This window comes from Solanum lycopersicum, chromosome 5 (assembly GCF_036512215.1).
Source record: "Solanum lycopersicum chromosome 5, SLM_r2.1".
NCBI lineage: Eukaryota > Viridiplantae > Streptophyta > Magnoliopsida > Solanales > Solanaceae > Solanum > Solanum lycopersicum.
In genome coordinates, this window is record NC_090804.1 from 2,898,116 (window position 1) to 2,912,415 (window position 14,300).

At 26.7% G+C, this 14,300-nt stretch overlaps 2 protein-coding genes across 2 annotated transcripts; both read right to left on the reverse strand.

Moving 5' to 3' along the window:
- Nucleotides 1–841: 841 nt before the first annotated feature.
- LOC101257073 (myb-related protein Hv1) lies at nucleotides 842–1,821 on the reverse strand. The gene is made up of 3 exons (XM_004238802.4): nucleotides 1,623–1,821; nucleotides 1,318–1,405; nucleotides 842–1,110 (listed from the first exon to the last, which is right to left on the reverse strand). Exons 1-3 carry the CDS (start codon nucleotides 1,684–1,686, stop codon nucleotides 894–896), a joined length of 369 nt encoding a protein of 122 aa, XP_004238850.1. The 5' UTR covers nucleotides 1,687–1,821; the 3' UTR covers nucleotides 842–893.
- A 6,511-nt stretch (nucleotides 1,822–8,332) lies between these two features.
- LOC101264519 (transcription factor MYB3) lies at nucleotides 8,333–10,182 on the reverse strand. Its single transcript, XM_004239350.5, has 3 exons — nucleotides 9,930–10,182; nucleotides 9,413–9,542; nucleotides 8,333–8,784 (listed from the first exon to the last, which is right to left on the reverse strand). Exons 1-3 carry the CDS (start codon nucleotides 10,060–10,062, stop codon nucleotides 8,511–8,513), a joined length of 537 nt encoding a protein of 178 aa, XP_004239398.1. The 5' UTR covers nucleotides 10,063–10,182; the 3' UTR covers nucleotides 8,333–8,510.
- Between the last annotated feature and the right edge of the window lie 4,118 nt (nucleotides 10,183–14,300).

Genomic DNA, 14,300 nt, shown 5'->3' on the forward strand with positions numbered 1-14,300 from the left:
AATTAGGCGTGTGATTTGATACTTGTGATTGATTATTATTTTGTTACGTCCTAATTATGAAGTATTTTTAACTTTATTATAATCAAATTGGAGTGATTTTTCGAGTTAAATTTATTTAGATGAATTTAATATTTTAAAATTAACATTCAGATATAAAAAATTATGTAAAATATATAATAATTTGAATATGATAATCCAAATCTTCTTGTGTTACTTAATTTATGATTTATCGTTCACCAAATGCTCTTTTTATATATAAAGTTTTATTTATTCAATTTAATCACTTGATATTCGTAGTTCACTGAATTATTAATTCAAATTGATATCGAGTAAATTCACAATGGGAGGAAACAAATCCTTGGTCCTAAACAAGAAAATTTCTAATTTTTTAAGGATGATTTGAAATAAGATATTTAGTTAATGTTAAGAAATTTCAATGTATAATATATCATTAAGACCCTTAACTTGAGGTCAATCGGCAATGATGGTCCTTAATTTTGGATGTACGCAATATAAAATTAAAAAAATAGATACACGTATCCTATATTGCATGATACACTCAGAACGCCACGTAAGATATACAATTTTCATATAAAATGAATATGTCAATGTATTGAGTTGTTAAATAAATTGATGAGAAGTCCTTTCTCCTATTTGATTATTACACTACTTATTATGCGATATTTTTTATTTTATTTCACGCTCAATAATTGAGTAAGTTAATTTGTTTTATCGTGATCTTAATTAATAAGATCGTTAAAAGATGATTTGAATCTCAAAATAAAAAGAAAAATAATAAATTTGATGGTGCATATTATTGTGTAAAAGAACTATCAACATATCACACAAACTAAAAAATAATTATTTTTTTTTTAAAAAAACAAAACATATTATTATGCAGAACTTTCAGCATCAGAAATTTCTCCATTGAATAATTTTTTATTTCTCGATGCGATAAAATCGAGATTTTTCTTATGAACATATTCATGTATACGATAATTCATTGGATCAATTCCCATTTTCGTAAGTTTTAGTTTTAAATGAGAGTCCCAATAATTCTTCACTTCAATACCACTGTGTTCGGGTAATCTTTCTGCTATAAGCGACCATCTGAAATGTGAAAAAATAATAATTAAGAAATCGTCATTACTCAATTATTTTACGCGATAGAAATAGACTCTAACTAATTTTCAAAAAAAATATGAATTTATATTAAATTCATAACTTATTAACTTAAACGTGATCGATCTATAATAAATCACTATAATACATGAAAAAATAATTAAATTTATGAATCTTCGAGTTAGCTATCTAAACCTGTCACCCAGGAGAGCATGAAACCTAATGATAAGATCATCTTCTTCCTTAGAAAAATTTGTCCTTTTAGAACAACAATTAGCCATACCTATAAACACAAACAAATTAATTAAATTGCGCGATTATTTAGTTCAAAATAAAATTATAATATTTTAATTATAACTATATGATGGATTTATAATCTCATCTTTTGCATGATAAATATTAAAATAAGAAAAAAATATGATTAGTTAATTAAGAAAAATCTCAGATATATCAACATGATAGGTGCTATAAATTACAAAACAAAATATAAATGTACTTACTATCATCTTTAGACCAAGCTTCTTGTATTTTATCCTTGTTAGGATAATAGAAAGACTTGCTCATTTTTTCTTTTGATGTCTATTTTTCTTGTAGATACTTTAAAGAAATAATTTCCCTGTGTCTCATTTTATATGAGGTGTTTGATTATTTTATATGAAATTTAAAATATTTTAAAACGTGTTATAATATACGTGAGATATAGGTAAAGAGTCTGAAACTATCCTTTTGAAATAAGTGGTTGTGAGAGATTCAATTGAGTTTTCATTTTCTCACTCTTAAAAAAAATCTTAATTTTTTTTAAAAATATAAATTTCAACCGATTCATGTCATTAATAATAAAACAAAAATGTTATTAAGATAAAATAGGTTTTAAAAAGAAAAACGTATCATTCTTTTAAAGATAAACTCAAAGAAAATATGTCAAATATATATATAAAAAGTTGTGTGTATTTACAAAACTCACATTGATAGTACGATGAGAAGATTAGGAAGCTATACATATAAGGTGTAGGACTACTCTTAATGATGTGATGCCACGTATTCAAAAAATTGATATGAATTTGGTTAATAGCAATTTGTTTTCATCTATTGATAGATAATAAGTCACTTTATTTTCAAGTTCACAAACCATTTAAAATAAAATTGATATTTTTTTTTGTTATTGATAAAGTGGTATTCTCTGTCTTTATCAAATAAAGTAGAGGTGGAGAACTGAAAGAGAGAAGGAAAAAAAATAAAAGGATTGACAAATTTAATAGGAGAGGATTAGCTAACACGATGATGACCTTCAATAGACAAAAAAAACCCCAAAAGATTAAACCTAACCTTTGGACCAAAGTGAATAATATCAGACTGTATTAAAAACATCACTACACTAGTTCACCCCAACAATCAATATCAAAATTAATACAATGCTCAATTTGCTACAATAACTAAAAATAGCTTGAAGATGCATTGACACAAGAATGTAAGCCCAATAAATAAATCCTCAATCATGTGAATAACGATAATAAATCTTAAAACTTGATCTATGAATCACATAAAACTAAATTTTGAAGAGAGATTATAAAGGCTTACTCATATAATATAAGAGATTGGGAAAATATACATAAATCTTTTTGAAAAACCATAGGTATATACTATTTGATAACAAAGAAGATAATATCATATATTCTTACCACAAAGAGTTTTTTCTGGTCTAGCCCAACAAAGTAAAATGGGATAAAGAGTCTAAATTTGGAATAGACAAGAATGACATGTTATTTATAGAATGTATGGTGGAGTATTGTATCTACGTCGATTTTTAAGTCAAATTAAATTATATATATTAAAATTTAATTCAGTGTTACTTTTAGGAAGTAGTGATTAATCTAAAATTTTCAATAAGGGATTTAAAATTTGTATGATAATTTAGTAAAAATGATAATAATAATCTTGTATGTGTAGAGATTTTTTTAATTCTTCAATTTTTAATCATATATTATATTTCAGATTCAGATTTAGAGAAACAAAAAAATTTCAATGAAAGCTATGTTCGAAAATGGACCTTGTAATGTTCGCATTTAGATTTATCGAACTTTAATAATAATAGCGTATATTTGAGTGATATAATTAAAAAAATAATTTTTTCTTCGCAATTTGTTGGGCTATGTTTGCATATCTATGTATTATTTGTCCTATTTAATTAATATTCCCACGTGACATGGGCCATGTATGTAACCTAATTAAAGTTGTACGAGATAAATAATAATGGAACAAATATTATTTAATTCGAAAAAGAAAAAAAGAAAACAGAATTTTTTTTTTCATGAAGGAATTAATTATTTTAATGCAATTAAAAAGTGATTGAAAATCATGAGTCACTAGAAAAATAAATGTATTTAATAAAATTATATATATTGTATTTAAGCATAATTCTTCCCTCGTATGTTAATTAATCAAAAAATAAGACCAACGTATAAAATTATATGAAACCTACATTGATGCTATTTTTATTGCACTCTCATGTCTGTGTCAATTTCTATAATATTTGTTTAGATTATATATAAATATTTTAGAGGTAATATTTTTTATTTATATATCACTTAGAGTTTAAATATACTTTTACTAAATATGATTTAATACCCTCCAATTTCTAAAAACATGAAATGTAATTTAAATGGAAAATCATTTTTATAAAAATTTTATATAAGATATATTTGGAAGTTTCATGGTCACATGCTATTATTTATATTATTGTAATTATTATTTGTGCAAATCACCTCATCCGTTTTCCCATAATTATTATTGGAAAACTTATATATTAAAAAATTATTTATTATTTATAGCTATAATAAGTATTTTCACTTGATCAGTTTTAATATGTATATAATACAATTTTAATGTATATATAAAAAACAATTTATCATTTACATATAATACAAGCTTTATTGATAGATAATATATTTAGCATACATTTTATACACTACAATACAATATGTCAATTTCTTGTCAAACAGACATAATATATTTTAAAAAGTTATAATATATATACATTGTATACATAATTCACTTTTAATACATATTATAGATTTAACATAGTATTGCTATAAATTGCTATGAATTATAAATAAATAAATAAATAAAATATCGCTACAATCAATAATTATTTATCAGATACATACCAATCCAATAATTTTCCCTATATTATTTGTGAATAGCCCAAGATATTGCTTGATGTGACTTATCATGAAATATAAATTTAGTCTTGATATGGTTATATCCTAATATTCACAAAAATGTTGTGCAAAAAATTAACGTACACTAATTTTTTATTTTGGTTCTGCATGCATATTGTGTACTATAATATATATATTTTTAACAAGTTATATATAGACAAGTTGCTTTCACCATTAAACAAAGTACCTTTTGGCCACATATACTAAGAGAACTTATCCACCTTTTAAAAATTTTGGCAAAATTGATTGGCCATAAATTTTTTGAATAATGTATTAGCTAGCTATAATTCATTATAAAAAAGATAAAATATTAAACTTAATTATGGGTATAAATTATATTTAATATCTTTGTCCTTATTTTTATAAAAAGGTGAAATATGTTCATGATTAAATAATATATGTCAAACCCTTTAATTCAAAAACATGTTTTTCTTAAAAATATTTGAAAATTTATGGCCATAGACTAGCTCTATAACTAACCTAATGTAACTTAATTACAATATGAAAATTGTGACTAATAAATGTTCGCTACAAAAGGTGTCATGACCCAAAAATGGACGTGATGACACTCGTCTTATCCCACCAAGACAAGTAAGCCTAAAACTCAACTATTACAATAAAAATGCGGAAAATTTACTATCAACTTACAGTATACCCCAAAACCTGATTGTCACGTGTACAAGCCTCTAAAGTATTACAATCGGATCAAAAGAAAACATAAGCCTCATATGATATTGTTTCTAGAGTAGAACAAAATCATAAGAAAGAGTAAGGAGGGATGCTGAGATGACCAACAGCTACCTCACAAAATCTCCATGAAGCCTCGGAAAAGAAGAGAATATATCATAAAGTCCGGGCTAGTAACCTACAAAAATTTGTAGAAGCAAGGGGTGAGTACCAAACCACACGGTACTCAGCAAGTAAACCTCTAAACACAAGCTAAGGGGATGAAATACGTATACCACCCCCAACCGAACCTCCACAAGTACAACCTTCATAAACATCAGCCCAACCTAACAACTCACAGTTTACATAGAACGTAACTCAACAAAAACATTTAGACAAATTACATATCCTCCACAACAACACTTTAACAAATTACATATCCTCAACATCAACACTTAAACAAATTAGATATCCTCAATAGCAACACTTCCAAAAATTTACATATCCTCAATAACACACTTCAACAAATCACATATCCTCAACAACAACACTTCGACAAATTATATATCCTCAATAACAAGCTCAGTATTCAAAAATCACAAGTTCCGCAAAAAGGCAATCACTAGATCAGCAAAACACAATATCAAGTTCACTAATGATAAGTATGTGCAATGTAATGGAATGCAATGTCAAGTATAATGATGCATGTCTGACCTAGTGATACACACCCGCTGTCTCTCAGTCCGGGACCATGGGGGACATATCTGTCCATGCATCTGTCGCGGCGCACGACACGACCCTCGATAATAGTAACCATCGCGGCGCGCGATACGTCCCTTGAAATATAGTATTCATCGCGGCGCGCGATACGTCCCTCGAAATATAGTATCCATCGCGGCGCGCGATACGTCCCTCGAAATATTACATCCTCTTAAGTACCCATTCTTTCTCAATGCACATAACACTTGTCACAACCAATGCCTCAGAATTATGCAGATGACAAGTTCACACATATAATGAGGAGATGACCATTTTCATAACATCACACAGTTCACAACCACACAAACATGAAGTTACATCAACAATGATTCAACAAGCCTTCAACCCTTTCTCAACACAACAGACATAAACAATTAATCACATTGCCTTTTGTTATCCCCATTCTTTTCATCATTAGAATTAATCAATGTGGACAAGTCAACCCATCACCAATCCCGTTACTCCCAACATATACCACAAGGACATACACACATTTCATACACTTAACAAGAGTTTAGAAATCCACTTGCCTCAAGTAGTCGAACAATGACTCCAAAACTTGAGCCTTCCTCTTTTGGTTGACTTCCAAACCAATAAAATCTATTCAAATAAATAACCACGATATGATTTCGAAACTAACAACATTCATATTGCTATATCTCTAGCTTACACCCAAAACTCATCCAAATTTATAATAAAATTTCTAAATCTTTATTCCAACCAATTGATCAAATCTCATATTTTCTGAATTTCAAGTTTAGGGTTAAATCTTAATTCTCCGAATAACATAATTATAATGATTTTTATATATCATAATGCACCCACTATTTAACACATATCTCAATATATCAAAACTTGAATCCTAATATGATAATCAAATGAAAATAATTAAAGCCGAAACTAACTGCCCAACACATCAATGGCGGACTACAAAACTATCTGCTGAAACCACTTATTTTCAATGTTCCAATTCATATTTATCGTTTCACTATTAATAATCCTAATCTTGGAGTAATCATTGTCCAATGATTAGGACTAATCATTGTCCAATGATTGAACCATAATACTTATACATATTTATAACCCCAAGTTCACATATTAGTATAAATTATACACGTTTTAACCTAAAAATCTATTCCTAGTTACACAAAAATTTAATAGAAAGGATAACAATAATTACCTTGATATCTCGAGATAAAAATATCGTTGTTTCTCCTCCTTTTTCCTTTTCTTTTCTCCCTTTTTTTTCTTTTCTTTATTTGCGTATTTTTTTTTTGTTTCTGTTAGTTCTTTTTCTTCAACGTTAGCCGCTTGAGGCTTTTAACCTTTTAGGGCACTTTGCCCTTTTATTATTGTTATTATTATTATTTTATTTATTTACTTAATTTTCTTTTCTATTTATTTTTTTTCTTTTTTTTTCCAATTATTATTAGCAACAAAATAATCCTTTATTAAATCAGAGAATCATATCAGTCACTCTTATAAGTCATAAATTATTTATCAAAACTATTAAAAAGATTAATATAAAAATAATAGTTGAAATTTCTAAAACGACTAAGAGGGTCGTTACAAAAGGTCTTTTGATGGTGATTTCATTGCCACTGAACATTATACGAAAAACTGTGAATTATATGGAGATTTTTTTATATTAATTCTTAAAAAAACCACCATGTAATTCACATTTTTTCGTATAGTGGAAGAAGATTTGTGGCAACTTGATAATCTCTACTAATTTTGTTATTTTTATTAAAATTTTGGACGTAAGTTTAATGTTTTATTATTAATGTGTTTCGTTCATTATTTGTACTAAATGTTTTATCCATGAAAAACAAAATTTAATGAAAAAATATAGTAGTAGACTTTATTATAAATTTTTAAAATTATGTATTTACAGGATAAGTAAATTCTAAATAATAATATTTTATCAATGACAATTAAAACTCCTAAATCTATATATAGACAATAGAAAATAAGATTGAAGTGAAACTTAAATACACATATACACGAACATATAAACCAACCAAAAAAATTGTGGGATGGAATAATATGGAAATGAAATTATTTGTATATTTGAAAAGTGTAAAGTATTGTAATTGCAATTAAATAATTGCATTAAAAATAAAATAATTGTTCACTTTTTTCAAATATTTTACCTTTTTGTTGGGTAGTTTTCCTGGCAATTTTAATATATTTTTGTAGAGGCAATTAATCGCCACAAAAGCTAAACCTTTGGTGGCAACTTGTGTTATTGCCACAGAAAAGTATTAGTATAAACGACGATCCACGAGTCGCTACGACAAGTTATCAGTGGTGAGACTATAAGAAAACTATGAATTACATGTATATTTTTCTGGAGTTAAAACAAAAATTCGCATGAAACTTATTTTCCTGCAAATTTTTATACTAATTCCTAGAAGAATTACAGTTTTCTTATAGTTTATAAGTTGAACATTATAAGCAAGTTTGGAATATTATTATTTATTTATTTATAGTAACATTCCAAACTCGTTTATAATGTTCAGTTCATAAATTCATTTCTATGTAGCTCTCTAGGAACAATATATATATAGAAAGAGAAATGCTAGTACTTAAAATTGATAAGTAAATGTTACAATATAATAACAAACCATACATTATTGTACTTTTTAAAAAATACGTAAAGTTCATAACGATGATGTCTAAATCAACCAGAGGACATAATATTAATCAACTAATTAGATGATCGAGAATGTCTTCGATACTTATCTATGGAATTAAATTGAGATCAAGCAATGAACTTGTAATTTGTTGATCTTTATTAGCATAAGAACTTGTAGCATCAGATATTACTCCAACATTTTCTAATCTTGTGTTATTTTCTTGGAGTAATTCAAGTCTTTTTATGTGAAGATAATGAGATAGCCTATGATTTTTTGGATCAATTCCCATTTTTATAAGTTTTCTTGTCAAATGAGAATTCCAATAATTCTTCACTTCATTATCCGTTCGTCCTGGCAATCTTCCTGCTATTAACGACCACCTGAAAAATAAATTTCATTTTTTTAAAATAGCACTAGCTACCTGAAACTCCCTTAAATTTCATTTTACGCGACACTCTTACGTTATCTTTTTAAAATGTATAATTTAGACTTCACATTTTATAGACATAAAATTGGTATTATTACATATGACTTGTTTAAGATATCACAAGTTCCATCAACTTAATTATTTTTAAAATGTATAATTTAGACTTCACATTTTATAGGCATAAAATTGGTATTATTACATATGACTTGTTTAAGATATCACAAGTTCCATCAACTTAATTATTTTTTAGTAATCTCATATACGAGCGAGTCGAACAATATCATATAAATTGATATTATTTAGTGAAACTAATTATTATTATGGTCAATCAATTCATTACCAAAAAATATAAATTAGCGATAGACAACTTCTGTCATGCATTAAATCGTATAAGTTTGTCATTAATTCTATTTAACAATAAATTAGTGATAAATTATATACATATAAAAAAACAATAGCATAACCTATATAGAAATGAATCTCATAATTAATTCCCATATTTGTTAATTGTTTATATTTTTCAAAGCAAATTAAATCTAGAATTTGTATTCCTTTTAAGGGACAAATAATGGAAAAGTTACCTATTGCCAAGGAGAGCATGAAGCTTGATGATTAGATCATCTTCATCCTCAGAAAAATTTCCTCTTTTTAGATTTGGATTAAGATAATTCATCCATCTTAGCCTACAACTTTTTCCACAACGAAGCAGGCCTATAATCAACGACGAATTCAGAATTTTAAGTCAGTATATAGATAAATTCATACCCTATACATACATCTCAATTTATTTTGCATGTACATGCATAGTTCAAATAGAAACCGATAGGTTCAATTGAACTTACATAATCGATTTTTTTTTCAATGAAAAAATCACGCGCTTTCTCTCCCTCAATACAATGTTTTTGATCCTACCAAATTAAAAGTGCACCCTTCTAGGGCAACATGACAACAATGAGTAGTTCGCTCTAGGACCCCACTCCCTCGAGAGCAAAATGTCAATCGAGATGGAGTACTTGGGTGCAAACCCTAGACTTTTCAGGGACTTATCTTACCTCGACATCTAAATAAATAAAGAGTGTGACGTATATGTATAATTACCAGCAGCTTTAGGTAAATTTCTCCAGCAACCTTCACCATGTTTAGTGATATAATCAATGAGTTTTTGATCTTCTTGTTTAGACCAAGCTCCTTTATGCATTTCTTCTTTGTTATCACAACAAGGCTTTCTCATAATTCTAGATATTTGATATTTTTATATTCTATAGTTTAATATTTTATTGGATGGTGACTATGTGAAGAAGATATATACTAGAAAAAGATTTGAATGTGGAGAATGAAAAAAGAGATTGGGTGGTTGAATTTTGGAAGTGAATAGAGTGTGCTTTTATAATAACAAATAATAAAAAAAGTGTTGACTGGTGGTTTGGTCTTTGCATGCATGCAAGGTGTGATAATTCCCAACTTTCCCAATTCCATAATTTGGAAAATACTAGGAATAGTTTTGTTGGTGTGTAGGGCTTGTTAGGGTTGGGTTACCTTTATTTGTTTTTAATGATCATAGCTCGAAAAATCAATTTACGCACACTTCGATTATTGTATCAAATAAGAAAAATGCACAAGTATCCTCTTAGATTATGATCAAAATTTCAGTGACACACATCAACTATATAAACTAAGGTCCTATTGCCCCCTGAACTTATTTTTTTTTGTAATTTTGTACACCTTTTTGGCTTATGTGGTACCCAAATATCTCTCATGCGCCTCAATTGCGTGGAGTGATGGAGTATGTCACGTAAGACAAAAGGTGTACAAAATTACAAAACAAATAAGCTCAAGCGGATAATAGAACCTTAGTTTAGTTAAGATGTGTCTCTGAAAATTCGATTATATATATAATCTAGAAGAATACTTATACATTTTTCCCATTCAAATATATTATCTTTCACTAGCATAACTAGCAATTACAGGTATCTGTTGCTTTTGAATGTGGTAGGTTTATGTATGTGTGATCACCAACATTATTCAACAAGAACTTTAATGTATATAATGTATGTGTTAACAAGGGTAAATCTAAGGGTATAATCGAATTTCTTCGTTAAAATATTATATTATATATATAATATGATATACGATATTGTATCTTTAATGCTTTGTATAGTATATCTATTATTTGTTATTTTAAATTCTCTTAGCGAATATTTTGACTCCAATCATATATATTACAACCATTTTCTATGCCATAATAACTTTAATTTTTTTTTAATTCATCATTCAAGTAAACTTTTAGCCTTTAGGCGGATATAATTATTGTTTTAATTTATTTGACTTTTGAAAAGCAAAATATAGTAAATATACACTTGCGATTATAAATAACTAGGTCTTAATCATCTCGAAAGACCTTAGTGGAATCACCACATTGTTAGTTGATTTGTGGTATTAATTACTGTATATGATTAGGTTATAATTAAGTAGTAATTATATAAGATTATAATTTTTAACTTTTATAGTTTTTAATACTAAATTTTATTTTATCAATCAGATCAATCAATATCAGAATATGAAATTACATAAGAATGTAACTATCATCTAGCACAGTGCCATGTTTGTTTTTAATGTGCAAAAAAACGTTAAAAAGCCCCTTCACGTGAAGTGGCCCCTCATAGTTCGATAACTCTATATCAATCCAATTTTAGATTTTACGTTTTATTTCATCTGTCGTGATTTTTAGTCGAATATTAAATTTTATCTACTCAATCGATTGGCTATCTGAAGTCTGAACCTGAACCTTCTTTGTATTATTGTGAGTTCGATTATTGATTCTCATCTTATAATTCTCTCTTTCTCGCAATAGTGGAGCTAGAATTTTTCACGAGGAGATTTAAAAATTGAAGAAGTAAACACACGAACTAACCGGAAAAAATTTAACATCTATCATATATACATAAAATAAAAATTTAACCATATATAAACAATAGTAATATTTCTCGTTTTCCCTTTCTAGCTCTACTTTCAATTTTCTTTCCCTTGTTTTTTAAAATAAAAACAAATTATGATATTTTAAATTAGTATATGTATAACATTATTAAATATAACTCTCTATATTTCATAAAAGTTTTAAATATATCGTGTCATTCGATTTCATTTTGACGATGTTGTCACGTGGGAAGATTCTTGATAAGCCAATGATATTTCACATGTGGGACAAGTACTAGAAAAAGAAAAAATATTTTTTTATAATTTAAATATTTTATTTTTAAAATAAAAATCTCAATATTATTATGAATTGACCCCTTACTAAAATGAATTATCTATATATAACTAAAATAGCATTTGGAATACATAGACTAAAATAAATGAGTGCTAATACTACAAAAATAAAAAATAAAAACTTTTTTTTTGTTAAATAGTTGTAATTGTTGAATTACGAACCGTAGTAAATTTTAAAATATAGTGAAATACTTTATATTTATGCATATATAATATTTCTATAGCGAAATATATTGTGTTTGCATGTATAAAAATAGGGAAATATATTGTATTCAAATACTTAATTTAAGTATATTTGTATTTTATATAATATTTAATCTAACTTTACCGATAGGGATAATAAATATATCTATATATAATTTTTAAATTATTCTTATATGTTATATATTTAAAACTATCACCATTTTGAATAAATATAGGACATTGACTTATTGTGTCACATAAATTTTTCAAATATTAATGCCACCCAAAATATATGTATAGTCGTAATATTTTGTTTTAATGTTGATCTAAACAAAATATGTTTAAAGCCTCTTCACGTGAAGTGGCCCCTTACGATTTATGACTTTCCATGTATCTATCAAATTTCATCGATATATATTTGAATCGTTTTATTTTATTTGGCTTGATTTTGTTAGAATATAAATTTTAGTATAAAAAAGATATAAAATATTGTGACTTTAAATTAATGTGCAAAACATATCCATTATGTTTCGTATTATTAAGTATGGGATGTTTTTTTAAAAAAAAAAAAACTAAATATACTATTAGATGTTAAATAAATAAATAACTAAAAAATGTTGATATAATAAGGTTCCAAATGGCTCGTTATCTTACAAGTGTGGAAGCCATAAATTAGTTGAAGTTATCGATTCACCAAAATACAATACTTTTGATTTAAACGTTAGTTTTTTTAAAAAAAATTATATCTTCCGAACATAATAAACGAAAAGAATTATAATTTGTTAAGGCGTACATAAATTTAAAATCTAAATCGACTTCTGAATCCTTCTCTATTTAGTTCTCTATATATCGTACAAAAATTTCTATTGGACATTTTGCTAACTACTTATTTCATCTTCAAAAAGAAAAAATAGAACAAGAAAAAATATGCAAATTTTAACTTCCATTAATGATTTATATATACAAAAATTTGATCAGTTGGTTACATCCGTAGTTACAATTTTTGTCTTTTGTGAGTTTATATTATATCATCGATCTCAAATTTGGACTAATTTTTTTTTATTTTAGAGTGTAGAGTGACAATCTATGTTTCTTTTATATTGATAACCTAATTTTAAGTAGTTAATTCATTATTTTACTATGTTGCACGGATTCTTTAATATTAGGAGATTCACGTAGGAGTTAATCACTTAAATACATTATACAATGCGATACTATAAATCTTATCGAATGTTGATGCATTCAAAACGTTCATATACATGTTATCTTAAAATATATTGGGTTAAAATTAGGTGTAATTAGTTATAGATGCATTTGCATTGTATCTGAGTGAATCTACGTATATTTGGGATACATAACAAATATCGTGCTTGCCTCTACCCCATCTCGCTCGCCATTCTCTTATGTAATTGATATCTCATATACATCGGATCATTACCAGATACATGTATATCTAGTGCGATCGCATGTATCTGAGATGCATAACAAATCTCAATTGTCTCTCACTCTAGTTTAGTGTATCTCACTCTATTTTAGTGTATAGCAAAAAGACATATATCTAGGTATCTCTTCTTCACTATATGAACTGAAACTATTATTAATGGTAGATATGTAATATTTTGAAAGTATAAATAATAATAGTATATTTGTGAAATATGTCTAAATTATATAGTTTAAACGATACAAATTATATAGTTTAAACGACACGTACATGTCTAATCCTCTAAATATCGTAAATTTTGGAGGACCTAACACGATTGCAACGACATTCTCAAAAATATGGTTCAATACTTTGAGATATTTACTTTTTGTTTATTTCTTCTTACTTCCCTCCACCCATCTTTCACGTGAAGCGCAGGCCCACCAATTAGTCTCAACACATTTTTTTATTATGAAAAAAAATAAAATAAAAGATATCTTTATTCGATGAAAAATAAGAGAATGGCAAAATTTGATTTCAATTTAATAATATAATAAAATATTGTTATCAAGAACATGTAATCTAACATGAAAAATCGA